The sequence below is a fragment of the Babylonia areolata genome, chromosome 18 (genome assembly GCF_041734735.1).
Source record: "Babylonia areolata isolate BAREFJ2019XMU chromosome 18, ASM4173473v1, whole genome shotgun sequence".
NCBI classification, from domain to species: Eukaryota; Metazoa; Mollusca; class Gastropoda; order Neogastropoda; family Buccinidae; genus Babylonia; species Babylonia areolata.
The window spans coordinates 15004034-15021109 of NC_134893.1; the positions used below are offsets into that span (position 1 = coordinate 15004034).

General features: G+C 42.9%; 1 protein-coding gene across 3 annotated transcripts in view; it reads left to right on the forward strand.

Annotated features, from left to right (window-relative positions):
• LOC143292501 (glucoside xylosyltransferase 2-like) overlaps positions 1 to 9415 on the forward strand; it is a 49289-nt gene extending 39874 nt beyond the window's left edge. Inside the window, exons 6-9 of one of the 3 annotated variants that reach the window (XM_076602845.1) lie at positions 293 to 442; positions 2095 to 2276; positions 5696 to 5850; positions 9282 to 9412. In XM_076602845.1, coding sequence (XP_076458960.1) covers positions 293 to 442; positions 2095 to 2276; positions 5696 to 5850; positions 9282 to 9288 — 494 coding nt within the window. In that variant the 3' untranslated portion in view covers positions 9289 to 9412. Of the gene's footprint in view, positions 1 to 292; positions 443 to 2094; positions 2277 to 5695; positions 7513 to 9281 lie in introns of those variants that run through there. The other 2 variants (XM_076602846.1, XM_076602844.1) reach the window with 2 other exon arrangements.
• The last annotated feature ends 7661 nt before the right edge of the window (positions 9416 to 17076 follow it).

A 17076-nucleotide genomic window follows, 5' to 3' on the forward strand; every position in this document is an offset into this window, starting at 1 on the left:
TAAACCACTTTTCATCTTTGGTTAGAAGCTTTTCAGGCGAGAATTGTGATATTTTTTAATGACTGGATAGTGGTCTATATTTATCCTGTGTGAAGGCAGAAGGCTGATACGGTTTATGGTCCAACAGAAAGCGCTGACTGCAGGTAATGAGTGAAATAACATTTTTCAAAGGTACAGTGCAACTGAACTCACCTTCAGGGTTCCTCGAGTTGAGCACGATAGTTTGATGACACAGCGTTTGTTTCTGATACAGGAATTTCGGTGGCTAATTGTTGTTGGTGGGATTTCTCAGGTGTGAATTCAGGTGTGATCCTAATGAACCTGACCAGACTCCGGCACTCGAACTGGAGTGGGGACATTTGGCATTACAGTCATGTCCACCAAAAACAGCTTGACCTTGTGGACCAGGATATCTACAACATTTACCTTCACTTCCATCCAGGTGATTCTATGAAACCTTTCCTCCCCTTCACATGTGCTCTATCAGCTCGAGGATAATTCCACGCAATGAGAAGGCGCTACCTCAGAATCATGGTTTGAGTGTGCTGGCTAGCTAGCTGGGCATCAGTTCGTGTCCAGCTCGTCTGGGCGTCGGTCGCCTAGATTGCTCTATGGAACAAAGTGCAAAAAGAGGGAGCTGTTTTTCTTTATTTTTATTCTCCCAAACCCGACAGTTTCTGCTTGTATGTTTTCAATATGTGGTTGCACACAAATTAATCTACATAACTGCCGCATTAGAAATTTTAGTCGAATTTTTTCAAGGTTAAATCAAAATCTGATCAGACTATACGTGTATCTGGTGGAGTCGCCTGACACAGTGATGGCTGTGGTTGCAGGCACATGACGTAAACTGTCCACCTCCGCGGGTCTTAGCTTATCAGATGGCTGCTATTCAGTATTATTCAGCTGTTAGAGCGCTACACCAGTGGACATTTTGCTCGCGCCCGTTTAATGAACGATGTCGGCTTCCGTCATAAGTATTGAGTATGCCCCTGCCCTCAGTTCTCATTCTCTAGGCCTTCTCAAGATCTGGTCCTTGTGTGACATTTTTCTCTGACAGTCACTTAGGTTGTGGAAGTGATTACACCAGAGCCATTGCCATATTATTGTCAATCAGTTATACACCAGAGCCATTGCCTTATTATTGTCAATCAGTTCTACACCAGAGCCATTGCCATATTATTGTCAATCAGTTCAGTGTGTCAGTGTGTTCAGTACTGATTTTTGCAGCAGTCACATCTGCTCATCTGCATATTACACACGTTCCATACTTCCATGCAAATGTACAAAACTTGAACTTCCTTTCATGTGAGCTTTTCATAAGCATCTGATGGTCTGACACGCACCACTGCGACAAAATAAAACAATTTTGGTGACGTTGTCCGGTTTAGTGTACACATACGCAATACGTATCACAAATTGAGATACAGAAGTGATGTAATCCTGCCTTCCAGATGTTCAAATCTCAAATCATGAATCTGAGTTGGCGCCTTCTCGTTTGGGTAGAATTGACTGATTAAACGAGATTTACTTGGAAGTTGAAGTTCAATCGGAGTTTTACCGTATGAGAGAGCGCGCCCCAGAAGAATTATGGTCCCACTCTTCGTGTTAAAAATACTGATGGACCTACACTGAAATTCTTTTGGTTTCTGAAAGCCAGGACATACATCATTAAAGACTGATGCCCAGATAGCCAGAACGCACACTCAAACCATGATTTTTTCGGGGCGCCCTTTCATAGGGTAGAACTACGATCAAACTATAACTTCCAGGTAAGTGTCATTTGATCTGTCAATTCTCTGTGTGTGACACGAGTATGCTCGCGTGTTGCTTTTGACTAATGTACAAACAGAAATTTTTGACGAGACGTCACAGAATGCAGACGACACGTTTTTAGCCATATTGGAAGAGCATTTCATTCGTTCTGTGCAAGGCTGTATTCGTCCCTCTCACTTTGAAATGATCAATGTTCACACTTCAAAATAGAATGGGTTCAAAAGGGCTGCCCAACCAGTGTGGCAATCAGAGCAACCGTAAACAGTTGTGACCCTATATTTGCATAATTATGACGTCGGAAAGCTCCGTTCTTTGCAGACCAACTATTCTTGCTGGACTGCACGCTAAATTTCCGCACGGACCACTGCAGTAAACGCTTCAAGGACAACACCAGTGCCTGTCTGTCGGCAGAGAAGGGAGGAGTCCGCATCCTACACGGAAACAGACAAGCGTTCCATCGCAACAGAATGCTCTCTAGCATCTACAACGCTTTTGATCAGGTACACAGAATTATTATGGATAAGGAGTAGGCCAAGAAAGGAAGTGATGCTGATCACAGGAAGACCAAGACTGAGATGTCAGACAAACAGGCAGACAAACAATTTTACACACAAAAAAGGAGAGACGGACTGACAAAGAAAAATGAAATCGTAGTGTTAGGTATGTGATCCCAATGTTATAGTGTGCCAGCAGTGTCACCCCCACCCCCCCACCACCTGCACTCTGTCCCCTTCCCTCCCCATCCCTTCCCCCCCCCCCCCCCCCCCCTCCCTTCTTATCTCCCTTCCCGCTCGTCCAAAACCCAGTCTTTGAGGTTGCGCCGACACCCGCGCCACCCTCCCTCCTCACCCATACTCCCTAGTCGGCGCCTTTGGTCCGCGTCACCCGTCTCAGTCGTTGAAACACGTGCGGTTATGTGACGTTTGCCGCAATCCCCATGCTGAGCGGAACATCCCTTGTGGGGGCCTGTCTTTCAAGTTGCTCCCCATCTCCCCTTCCACGAACGCAGCTGATGTAGATGGCGGGACTTCAGAACGTAAACTAGGGAAAATTTATGCTAATGCGAACTTTGATGCATGCCGGCTAACATGCCAAGAGTTGTATTGTCCTGTCTCCCCAGTCTCTTTGTGATGTAAACGGGTGGACCTGTCATCACAGAATGTTGTAGGAACAAGTGGGTTGAATTGTACGAATCAGATCAGTCTGTTGAGTTGGACGAATTGGGATCAAGCAGTGAATCTGTCAGTCATTCACATAGCGTCACTAGGACAAGCAAAGACTGGTTATTTCAGTTCAACTAATTGGGGGAGTGAGTGTTGTAGCTTGCATTAGTATACACAGTATGTTGTGGGAAGGGATAAAACCAGTCAGCACAGCCAGTTCTTAGCTGTCTCCCAGAAGAACTGACTGACACAGGGTGACTGACTGATCAGTGATGTGAGGAGCAAGGAAATCCCTGTTAGGCTGTGAGTACATGACTTGTAATGGTTTTATGTTATGTTGATAACTTAGTTGTGTTGGGAAACTGTTTTATGTCAGTGGACAGCCAGTTTAAGTTGATCTTGTGGCTTGTGGAAAGAAAAGGGGTTAATATGTGAAAGCTACCCACTGAGAGAAGTACTGGCCTAAATCTTTTGAGTCCCCCCCCTCCCCCCCCTTCTATTTGGTTACAGATATCTTGTTCTGTATTTTTGATGTATTACTTACTTGTTTTGTATATAGTAGGTGGTGTTGGTTCAGTGTGAACTGAACAGATCTATAGGCTAACACATTGTCAGTGTGTGTTGAGGGTTTTTCATGTATGTGTGTGTGCACATGGGGGTAACAGCAAGTGTTGTGGAACACATGTTTGAGTTGTTGGTTGTTGTGGTAACATGCGTAGTTGTGCTATGTGTCAGTGGTTTACTTTGTTCAGACAAAGTGGGAAGGAACATTGTAATGTGATTAATGAGTTGGCAAACTATGAGAGCATTGAGGGTCAGTGCTATGTTATTGCACATTGCTGTTTACCAGAGATATGTTGGAATAACTTCCTTACGTGTACTTGTGTTGGTGGTATACCTTGTGAAGACAAAGAGATTTGTTTGCTAATGGTAACACACAGTTTAATTGAATGATGGGTAACATGAGTTGGAACACAGGGTTGTATTGGTCAGTGATATGTTTTGTACACAGTATGGTAATTGATATGTCACTGCTGGTGGCAGGTAAGCTTGATGAAGCTTGTATTTCCTCACATAGATTTATGTGTGAGCGGAGTGCATACTGGTGAACATGTGATGAAAGGTGCTGAGAGGGTATAAGCCTTTCATGTCAGTGACGTCAGGATATTTTGAGATTTTACCTGACCTGGGTTTTGGTTGTGTGTTTGTGTTCCAGGTGTGCTGCTTATAGGTGCTGCTTTAGGTGTAGGGTGAACTTTTTACGTGTGCTGTATGTGTGAATGTGTGTCTTCATGGTTTACATTTATTTGCTTATTTATCATCATTGTTGTCTTATTTATTTATTTATTTGTTTATTTATTATTATTATTATTACTACTACTACCTTTTTTATATTATGATTATTATTTATTTACTTATCTATTTATGTATTTATTTACTTATTTATGTACGCTTATCTATTATTTATTCACCTTTTTTTTCTCAAGGCCTGACTAAGCGCGTTGGGCTATGCCGCTGGTCAGGCACCTGCTTGGCAGATGTGGTGTAGCGTATATGGATTTGTCCGAACGCAGTGACGCCTCCTTGAGCTACTGAAACTGAAACTTGTAAATAACTGACGGAAAACAGATTAGAAGTTCTTTGGCATGTAACAAACTCGGCAGTATACCAGAACACCATCATTCTGGTTTTCACAGAGACAGACACAGGAAATTTACCACATACCATAAAAGATGGGGTAGACTGTCTAAGTTTCAGAACTGATTTGTAAAATTTCAGTTGCAGTTTTGTCACAATATCAGATATATCAAAACCCAAAAGTTCACAATCGTATGTTTGTACTAGGAGAACTGTTTTTATCATTCTCTGTACATGTGCGTTTCATGGTGTGGTTGTGTGAACTACTGTCGGTGTTGAGAGAAATATAAAGTTATGAATATAGGAAAACAAACTGATGGAAAATGTTTGGTAACAGTAAATGTATAGGCTTCGTGTGTCTCTCCAACATAAAAATTTTCAAAAGCCTGCATGACAGTCCCCAAATTCCTTTTATCATCTTCGTTTTGAAAATGAAAACCATCAAAAATGTCCATTGCATCTTCGCCCACTGTAGCGAGAAAAACAGCACACTGAAACTCTTCTTCTTCTTTGTTTAAACGGGTCGCGATCGCGTAGTTTTCAAACTGTCGCCGAAACTTTTTCCAGTTTTGCGCAGGACTGCTACCATCAGTGTTCAGTTTAGACGGTAATGGAACATTAACTGTGAACTCTCTTGGATTTGCCATCGCGATATGTTTGTTTTCAACTTCGAAAACTAAAGTTCAAATTTTCGCTAACGACCGTTGTATGTAAACAAATGGCTGACGACTTCGTCACTCATTCCAAGTTGAACTTGAAGTTTGAAAGACAGGCAGAAAATGTCCACTTATTTGTCTTTTCACGTCTATTCGTGCTAGCCGTTTTTTCTTGCTTCTAAGAAGATCCCACTTCTGACACCATGTAGAATTTGCCGTTTGTGTACATGGGGTTTACCTAAACTGGCCTTGGAGTGTGGCTTGATAGAAGCAGACGTTAGTCTCCGGGTCCCCGGGCTCTCTAGCTCTGTCTTTTTAAACTCTCATTGGCTAATATTGTCGATACTCCGGACTTGTCTTATTTGCATACAAACAAGGACGATTACTAAACACCATGCACCCCCCTAACCCCCATATACATACGTGTGTGTGTGTGTGTGTGTGTGTGTGTGTGTTTTACAGTACAAACTCGGAGACGACCTACACACAGGTCTGCTGTATCAACTTCGCGACAATCTCCGGAAGAAGGCCACACCATGTTCTACCCCCATGTTCCTGGAAGCCTTTATCAAGCATCTGACCGAAGTGGTGGCCAAAATACACTCTCCACGTAAAAAGTCTGTGATGGCGAAACAGCATCCGTGACTGCGTGTGCGCCAGTACTTAACTGCATCAACCAAGTATCACGTACAAGCTTTTTTTTTTTTTTTTTTTTTTTTTTTTTCCTCCCCATTGTTAGATATAATATCCTTTTATGAACGTTAAATGTTCTTTGGTACGTTAACTAAAAGATATATTTGACAGATAACTTCATCTCCTACGTCAGATGAATGACAGATATAATTCTATTTGATTTTTAACAGTACCAGAAAATTAATACATACACGTCTCTTTGGTATATATTTCATGTATATGGTGTTATGAGTGATCACATATGATAACAGAGTTCAGCTCAGTTGAAATGACTTGATTATGCACTCACCGACATGATCTTGCACTCTGTAGTTTTTATTCACTTCGAGTTACATAGAAATATTTTGAAAGCAAAAGATATTAACTGAAACATTTGTTTATTGTGTATACTTAATCGGAACAACACGGACACATTCAGAGGACAGCGGGATAAACACCTTTATTCCCGAATAACAAAGCAAAACACATCCACAAGTTAAAACAGGGATGAATGGAAATACTTTCCACAATATCAAGTAAAACTCTCCTAAATTCCCTAAATTCTACTAAATTCCTTTTTGCATGTATGTATTTTAAATGAAAATTGCTGTCATCTCAGGCGTTTAATCATGTGTTAGTCTGTGCGTGTGTGTTAGTGTGAGTGTTGGAGTGTAACAGTAGTAGTACTGACAGTATGAAACTTTGTGTGAGTTTTATGCTTTGTGTTTTTATAATATTAATGATTCTGTTTTATGTTTCTACTACTTTTTATATGCTTTCTTTTTTTTCACTTTAGGTACTGGATTGTAAAGCGCTTAGAGCTTGCTTATGCTTGTATTATAGCGCTATATAAAAATAAATTATTATTATTATTAAAACAATGTTTTATACATTTACTGTTTACCAAACATTTTCCATCAGTTTGTTTTCCTATATTCATAACTTTATATTTCTCTCAACACCGACAGTAGTTCACACAACCACACCATGAAACGCACATGTACAGAGAATGACCAGTCAGTTCTGGCCCGCTCACTGTGCCCCGAATCAGTATGGAGTGAGAGACGAACGCGGGTTTGCAGACTGGTCTTAATGCAGTGAGGCAGTATTGTGGAAAAAAAATGAACATCAAATCTGAATGCACTAGAAGCGAAAAGTGACAATTTTCTCTCTGGGTAAAGTACGAATATTCCCAAATTTTTATATTGGTGAGGATAAAATTGAGGTTGTGACTGATTTTCAGTACTTGGGTCTGAAACTGAATTGTGATAATAAAATGCATGTTGCCCAGCGTGATTTGTACGATCGTGCATCGAGAGCAGCGTTTGCACTTCTGAGGAGAATAAACCAACTGAAGCTCGCTGTTGATCTAGTTATGGTTCTCTTTGATAAAACAGTTCTCCTAGTACAAACATACGATTGTGAACTTTTGGGTTTTGATATATCTGATATTGTGACAAAACTGCAACTGAAATTTTACAAATCAGTTCTGAAAATTACAGTCTACCCCATCTTTTATGGTATGTGGTAAATTTCCTGTGTCTGTCTCTGTGAAAACCAGAATGATGGTGTTCTGGTATACTGCCGAGTTTGTTACATGCCAAAGAACTTCTAATCTGTTTTCCGGCAGTTATTTACAAGTTTCAGTTTCAGTTTCAGTAGCTCAAGGAGGCGTCACTGCGTTCGGACAAATCCATATACGCTACACCACATCTGCCAAGCAGGTGCCTGACCAGCGGCATAGCCCAACGCGCTTAGTCAGGCCTTGAGAAAAAAAGGTGAATAAATAATAGATAAGCGTACATAAATAAGTAAATAAATACATAAATAGATAAGTAAATAAATAATAATCATAATATAAAAAAGGTAGTAGTAGTAATAATAATAATAATAAATAAACAAATAAATAAATAAATAAGACAACAATGATGATAAATAAGCAAATAAATGTAAAACATGAAGACACACATTCACACATACACCCACACATGCATAACAGATATACACCAAACATGCAGCTTCACAGATATGAAAGCAAGTCAAATACACATAAACGTACATGAGCCCCAACACACACATAAACACACACATACACACACACACACACACACACACACACACACACACATTACCCTGCACCTCCTCTACCCCCCTCCTCCACACACTCATTTCTAGGCTACCTATTGCAGCTTCCACGGTACACACACACACACACACACACACACACACACACACAGATGAACACTTGTACAAGCACACACACATACGCCCGTATCCCCCACCCCAAACCCCACACACATATATACAAAGATATATATATATACACCCGCACGTTCCAATTTCCCGTTGCTCCCACAGTGTAAGCATGCATACACTCACATACCTCATCCTCTACCCCCCTTCCCCCGGCACCCCCGCCTCCCCCTCACACACACACACACACACAAACATACGCACATGCACATACACATTATTTACAAATGTCTCTTCAATCTGTACAGCAGCAACATACATCAGAACCAATATCTCAAAAGTATTCACACAATCTTGAATGACATCGGATTAAGCCGTTTTTAGTTGAACCAACACAGTTCCATTGCACATCCCACTTGCATTTAAAGAGAAAGTAAAGCGCAGTTTGAAAGATCAGTTTTTTGGCAAGACTGGTATCAACATGTAAATAGCGATACCATATTTGTTGATTACAGTATCAGTATCAGTAGCTTAAGGAGGCGTCACTGCGTTCGGACAAATCCATATTCGCTACACCACATCTGCCAAGCAGATGTCTGACCAGCAACATAACCCAACGCACTTAGCCAGGCCTTGAGAGAAAAGAAAATAATAATAATAATAATAATAATAATAATAAATAGAATTAATTACAGGATATTTAAACCCAATTTTGGTCCAAATGCTAATCTTACAGTATCACTGTTAATAAACAGCGTTTCAACAATTTAGCAAGAAGTGATGAGTTTCGCTGCTTGTTTTTGTGTCCCCCCTTTTTTTTTTTACAGCATCAGGAAAAAATTGTTTAGCTACATTTTATAGAACACGGCCATACACCATTAATCAAAATCCTCTTACTGTTATCTGAAAGAAACAAAACAATATTGTTAAAACTTAAATCATTTGTCTCTACTATTCGTATCTATTTCCAGTGATACTTTGTACATTGATAGGAATCCTTTTTTTATTCTCTCTCTCTCGCTTTCTAATTCTGCTATTGTGAAGGAAAATATTATGTGTGTTTGCCTGATTGCATGTGTGGGTCTTCTTCTTTTTTTTCTTTTTTTTTCTTCACTTTTGATATCACTCTTTTTGTTTATATGATGTGTGCTAAAGACGTCGATGTATGTTTCTGTGTCCCCAGGGGGTAAAGAAATAAACTTCTTGCCCTACCCTGCCTTGCCCTGTCTTGCCCTGCCCTGCCTTGCCTTGCCAGCGAATCAACTGACTTACCGCACCTGCTCCTGTTTCCCACCCTCAAATGCAGTTTCAAACACACACACACACACACACACACACACACACATAACACCTGCTCATGCTTAAGCAGACTTGACGCGGTCCACTGGCCATATTTTATCATCTCTGTTCTGGGCCAGTGGTTTTCTCCGGGTAATTAAATCACTCCGTGCCGCTTTAGTGTGCGTTGCTTATGCCATGCAAGGTATGCTAAGTAGGGTGAACTGTTTAGTGTATGTGCTGCTTACTTATGTTTAAAACCACTCCATGTGGCCCTGCTATTAGTGTAAAGAGAGAGAGTGAGTGAGTGCAAGTGAGTGTGCGTATCATCAGTAGATCCTATATCCCCCTGTCTGCTCCCCTCTCTCTTGCAATCAAATCACTCTTTCAAACAGTTTTTAAAACTTGGCGTCGCCGACAGGATAGGTAGGTAGAGTGATTTACTGACACGATAGGCAGGTTAAGCGGTTAGTTGGACTTAAGCAGCACACAGCCAGGTAACACAACCCGGTAACAGCCCAGAGGTGACAACCCCAACTACAATGGCACAGGAGTTTCCCATGGGGTGGTATGTTGCACCCACACTGCCAGTATTCACTGTTATGCCTGGCGAGATGTCAGCTAAGGACTTCATCGCCGAGGCGAAGACAGTCCTGGCTGCGTACCCCATGGGAGACAAGATGGCTGCCATTTGCAGGGAACCACAAGGCGAGAAGTCCAACTGCGGGACCTGGAGGAGACCAACAACCCAGAGGTGATCAATATTCTGCTGGGGGTGTTTGGTGACAGATGGCGTGTCACCACACTGCTGTCCACATTTTTCAGCAGGGAGCAGTTGCCGGAGGAGTCCATCTTGGACTGTTCTCATGCTCTGTGGAGTCTTGAGAGGATCATCCGGATGAAGAACACTGGGGCCCTCACCACCGAGATGCTGAGGGACCACTTCATTGATGGCCTCCAGAACCTCCTGCTGAAAAGGGAGCTGCGCTGGGTAGTGAGAAGGGAGCCACACACCACCTTCATCCATGAGGGATGAAGCCCTCAGGATGTGGCAAGAGCTGGAGGAGGACCAACAACAGCAACAGGCCAGGGAACATATGGCACAGTTAGGGGATCAACTGTTGTTGTTACAGGAGAGTGTTAGGTCCATGCAGGAAGAAATTAAGGGATTTGTTGGTCAGAGAGATGGGGCTGTGATAGGGAAAAGGGCTGTGGGTAGGAAGAGAAGGAAAAGAAATAGGAAAGAGAAAGGTCGGTCAGTGGAGGGAAATGGGATTTCCCCAAAGGTGGATAAGTTTCTCCCCAAGGAAAAGTACCAAGATTCCCACAATGAGAACCAAAGAGACTTTCCCAATGGTCTCAAGGAACAGGATCAGAGTCCGAATGAAAAGACTCCAGTCAGGATGATAGGTGACTATGAAGATGATCCTTGCTAGGGTGAATGGGTGCTGCTGCCCATACCACATGATCACCCCCCACCATCCACACTCTGTCCACCTCCATTCCTTCACCTTCTCTCCCTCCCCTTCTTACCTCCCTTCCGGCTCCATCCAGGTGATGGAGACTGTCAGGGTGCTGTCAAGTCTTGCGGACGGTCACACAAGCCGGTGTTCACTGGTTTGTGTGAGAATGGCACCAGGTCTCATCCAAAGCCCAGGGTGCATGGGACATGTGCAGGTGCCAGGGTGCCAGCTCAGACTGACAGAGGCGGGAGACTGTCAGAGTCAACCTGTTGGGTCAGAGCTAGGGATCGTGTTGGTGCGAGCCATCCAGCACTGGCTAGGGTTGTTGCTGCAGTATGTTAAGGGTATGCTGTGGGTTGGGTCCAGTTGTGTATGACATGTTCCAGTTTAGATTTTATTGTTGTTGCTGCTAATTTTGTTTGATGATTGAGATGTTGGAATTTGTATACTGCTTTGCATATCTTATGACTGTGTATCTCCCTGTTTGAATTTTTTTTATGTATGCTTTTCTGGGTTATGGTGTTATGTACAGCTTTATCATTTTGAAATGTATTTTCGGTTGGTTGTTTTAGGTTTAAAGATACATGTTGCAGAATGTCATTGCTTTTGACAAGAGTTTCGTAATGTCCCCACATGTTTTTCTTTTTGCTAATTTTGGGGTTAGAGAACCAATCTCACCATTAGCATTAACTGATGACGGCAGTGGTCAGCCTGTGGTCAACAGCAATGAGGACATTGCAATCAAAAGCCGGGGGGGAGGGGGGGGGAATTGTGGGGAGGGGGGTGTTATAGTGTGCCAGCAGTGTCACCACCCACCATCCACACTCTGTCCACCTTCCCTCCCCATTCCTTCACCTTCTCCCCCTCCCCTTCTTATCTCCCTTCAGGCTCTATCCCAAGTCCAGTCTTTGAGGTCACGCCCACACCACGCCACCCTCTCTCCTTCCACCCACCCCTCCTCAATCCCAATTTCTAGTCGGCTGCCTTTGCTCACCGACGCCGGGTCACCAGTTCCAGCTGTTGAAACACGTGCAGATATGTGATTACTGCCGCAATCCCCATGTGTGTGTGTGTGTGTGTGTGTGTCCCTTTCACTGCCTAAAATAAGTTCTTTTGTTTTCTCCACGTTAAGTTCCAGAAAGTTTTCCTTTAAAAAAGAGTTTATAGCACTATTTTCTATAAACAAAAATACTGCGAAATTGAAAACTCATCTTTTAAAAGACCTACCAAAGCTATGTCGTCAACATATTTTACAAGATTGAGAAAAAGATCTGAGCACCTGTTGTCATTTATGTAAAGCAAGGGGGATAAAACACAACCCTAAGTAACTCCAGCATTCACAGTAATATTTTCAGACATTCAGACGAACACGCTGTGGCCGATGACATAAAAACTGTCTTATCTATAAAATAAGGTCAGCTGTTTTTGTCTATAAGTTTCCTGATTAAAATATGATGTTGAATCGTATTAAAGCAGTGGACAGATCCATAAAAAGTACCCTGACAGATGTTCCAGATTTGTCCAAATGACGTGCGATAATATCAATTAAAATAATTGTCGCATTGCCAACACCTCGTCTAGCCCTGTATGCAGATAGTAATGAATGCATTCGATCAGCTACACATTTCAGCAAGTGTCCATAAAAAAACTCTTTCCATACACTTAGCAATGATAGATGTGAGAGCCACTGGGCGCAAATCTTACCATTATCATTAATTTCAAAATTGATACTGGTGCTGATGTTTCCGTCATATCAAAGAAAGTGTACGACAGTATACGTCCCAAGCCAAAACTGCGAAAATCAAATGCCATCCTACAGAGCTCCGGCCGGAGGTGATTTTTCACACCGAGGAAGGTTTATTGCTCAAGTGAACAAGATTAATCAACAGACTGTTGCCTTTCGAGTCTTTGTCCTTAACAACTGTGATAGTCAACTTAGCAAAGATATCCAAGGGTATGTTGTTGAAATTACTTCATACTGGTTGCGTCTGACACCAAAATAAATCAAATCCGAGAATCAACACAGCAAGATGCTGGTCTGAGAGTGGCAGTGAACTACACACAAAACGGTTGGCCAAAACACAAGAAAGATGTAGTCTTTGAAGCCAGGGAATTCTTCACTGTTCGGCAAGAACTCAGTGTTTATGATGGGCTACTGCTGAGAGGAGATAGGATGGTCATCCCCTTTTCCATGCAACAGGAAATGTTGGACAGAATCTACGAAGGACACTTGGGCATCTCCATGTGTCGAGAACAAGCAAACCAGGCAGCGTGGTGGCCAGACCTGAGTATGAACATAGAAAACACCGCTTCAAAGTGCCGACATTGTCTTGAAAAACGTCCTTCTCAACTTCATGAACCACTTCTGCCATCAACTCTGCCAACACGTCATTTGAGCACATCAGAGTTGATCTCTGTGAATTCAAAGGAGATTACTGTCTGGTCTGTGTAGATTACTACTCCAGCTGAAGAACACCTTCGCACATCATGGAATTCCGGAAGTTGTCATTTCTGACGACGTAAGACAGCAGAGTTCCAGAAGTTCGCAACTGAGTGGAACGTTTCCCATGTAACAAGCAGCCCACATTACCCACAAGCTAATGGAGCTACAGAACGTGCTGTGAAGACAGCGAAAGAACTCCTTCAACTGGCCTTGCTGACGTCACCGTTCCACACCTATCCCAGAGCTATGAGCAAGCCCAGCGGAACTTGCTTTTCAACGACGCCTGAGGTCGACACTTCCATCCATGCCCCAAACTCTGTTTCCAAAAAAAGTCAAGAACGATGACCAAGCGAGGAAACATAGGTGTGGCTATGAAACAGAAACAGAAAAGAAACTATGATCGTCACCATGGAGTTCGTCCTTTGCCCGAGCTTCATCCTGGAGATCCTGCGCCTATCAAATCAGATGTAGAGAAAAGATGGAAACAACCTGGTGTCGTGCAGAAGAAATGCGCCCCAAGATCCTATCTCATCGAAACCGCTAGTGGTGTTCTGGGGCGTAACCGGAAGCACCTGTGTCTCCAGACAGCTGTTTCAACAACATCAACTCCCAAACCTGGTTCTGCTGAGGCGTGGCGACCACCTGCAGTCACTTTTGGGTCAACATCAACCTGTCTAGGCCAGTCATCACCTGCTGATGATACCGTGTCAACGCCTGCTGCTGAGGGCAAGCCTGTACCTGCTTCTTCAGTACACAAGACACCTGATGCTGCACCACTTAACAGTGATGTGTGAGAAAGCCGGTCCGGTTCAGCCAAGACAAGGAAAGCATTGCTTACAACCCGGCTGTTGAACTTATGCTTTTAAACTAAAACTAATTAATTTGGGGCAGAAAAAAATGTTGTATAGCTACTAACGGACTTGTTGAAGGGTTAAGTGAAGCCTTGTTTGCAAACGTATTTTACTGAGTTTTCAACAAATATCTAATTGTACTGACAGCGCGGAAGAAAACACTTCGTTTCTAGAGAAAGTGGGATGTCGCGATATGACCTTCGCGTCATGCCACAGCAGTCGATAATTCATGAAAAGCGATTTAACTGTGATTTTCTGGACATTCGCGTGGGAACTGGAATTATAGACTTCCTATCAACGGTGAACAACCTTCGTCTTCATTGTTATGCATGCCGCGTGTGAATGACCGGTGTGAAAGCGCTTTGACTGGTCTCTGCACAATATTCAGCGCTATATAAATACTGTGAATGACTGGTGTGAAAGCGCTTTGATTTGTCTCTGCACAACATTCCGTGCTATATAAACACTTATTATTATTATTATCATTAGATGTAAATCTAGCTTTCTGCGTGACTTTGTCTAACAGTCAAGTTACGACACAACAGGATGGTCATCCCTTTTTCCATTCAACAGGGAATGTTGGACAGAATCCATGAAGGACACTTAGGTATCTCCCGGCGCGTGTTGAGAACGAGCAAACCAGGCAGTGCGGTGGTCAGGCATGAGTAGGGGCATAGAAAATCACAACTGACCTTTCTCATGAATCATCGACTCCTGTGGCATTCAGCTAAGGTCATAATTTTATCGTCACAATTCACCATGATCCTTGCCCCTTTAAAGGGGAAAACACACAAAGAAACGGAAATCACGCATGAATTCACACAGGTCAAAATAAGCATGGATAGTTCAGTAGTTCAAGGTTGAGCCACGGCTGCCTGCGTGAAGCATGTTCGGATGGCTGGGTCACAAAAAAAGGAGGCAATGCACGACAGAAACTTAGCGAGGCTTGTGATGGTGTTTTTGTGGTGGTGTTTGTGTCAGTGTGTGTGTGTGTGTGTGTGTGTGCTAGTGTGCGTATGGGTGACTCTGTGTGTGTGCGTGCGTGCGTGTGCACATGCTTTTCACAAGTGGGAAAAAGCACATCCCCCATGCAAACATGAACGAAACACACACACACACACACACACACACACACACACAACACACACTGACTCTATCGTCCATACAAACCGGGAAATAAACCTTGACAAGACAACAATTTTTATTTTGAGGAATATTACACACACACACACACACACACACACACACACACACACACTGACTCGCTCGTTCATACACACAGGGAAATAAACCTTGACAAATAATCTTTATTTTGAGGAAAATCACACACACACACGCGCGCGCGCGCGCGCGCACGCACGCACGCACACGCACAAACACACACATGTGCGCGCGCACATTTCTGCTGTAAGCTTTTATTGTATTGCATTTACTTTAATTTATCCTTGCTGTACCAATTAAATCTGAGCTGACAGGTATGACTGAAACATGTTCTCATCCTTGCTGATCTTGAGTTTCACACGCAAGCACACCGGCAGAGAGATGTATTTTCACAAACATAACACACTCCCTGGGGAGAGCAGCCCGAATTTCACACAGAGAAATCTGTCGTGATAAAGAAAAAGAAAAAACAAAAACAAAACAAACAACAACAACAAACAAACAAACAAACAAATACGATGTGGAGTGATGGCCTAGAGGTAACGCGTCCGCCTAGGAAGCGAGAGAATCTGAGCTCGCTGGTTCGAATCACGGCTCAGCCACCGATATTTACTCCCCCTCCACTAGACCTTGAGTGGTGGTCTGGACGCTAGTCATTCGGATGAGACGATAAACCGAGGTCCCGTGCGCAGCATGTACTTAACGCACGTAAAAGAACCCACGGCAACAAAAGAGTTGTTCCTGGCAAAATTCTGTAGAAAAATCCACTTCGATAGGAAAAACAAATGAAACTGCACGCAGGAAAAAATACCAAAAAAAATGGGTAGCGCTGTAGTATAGCGACACGCTCTCCCTGGGGAGAGCAGCCCGAATTTCACACAGAGAAATCTGTTGTGATAAAAAAAATTAAATTAAAACACACACACACACACACACACACACACACACACACACAACACACACACATGCGTGTATGTCAATATTAGTAAGATGGACACAGCATTGTATTAGCAGCTGTCATTACTGGTGGTCTAGACTGGTTTCAGTCTGCTCGGCATGTCATCAGGTTGTGTATACTTGTGCTGACTTCATCTTCCCGTAGAAAAAGAGTACAATGAGACAAATGAGGCTTTAACTTGGAGTTCTTTGTTTTTTAGCACGGGTAGAGAATCGTTTAAAGCGGAAACATACCGATTCACCAGCTCAGTTTGATCAAACAGACTTTCACCAATTTTACACGTGTCTGGTTAAAAAATTTGCGCACAAACACAATACTATTCAGTGATCACACTGCACTCGGGCTCAAGGACGCAGAGTTGGAGGAGAATCAATACTGATGACGCTGTTGGATCGTCTTTTATTCGTTTACTGTGCGAGTGATATAATCACGTGGGTTGAAAACACCTTTTGTGGCCAAACGACATGGCTGGACAATATTGCATGTGTGGAGTGGGTATGCGTGTACATCAAAGCGAGCTCGATCTGTCGGTTTGAAAACATCCTTCATGGCGCACTTTGAGGTTTGCATCCCCTGATGCGTTAAGGCATGAGCGTTTCGCATTTTGAATGTATTCCCACTGGAAGGGTAAATGTTCCGTAAAAAATAATTCCCTCGCGGTTCACTTCGCCTGTTTTATTACGTTGTCATTCTTGGCAATATTCACCCACTTTCAATATCAATGTATTGCATGGGAGAAGATGGGGTGGGGGTTGGGGTTGAGGTGGGAGGTACCCGTAAAGTCGACAGCTCATTGCGTCGACAGCTCATACACATTTTAGGAT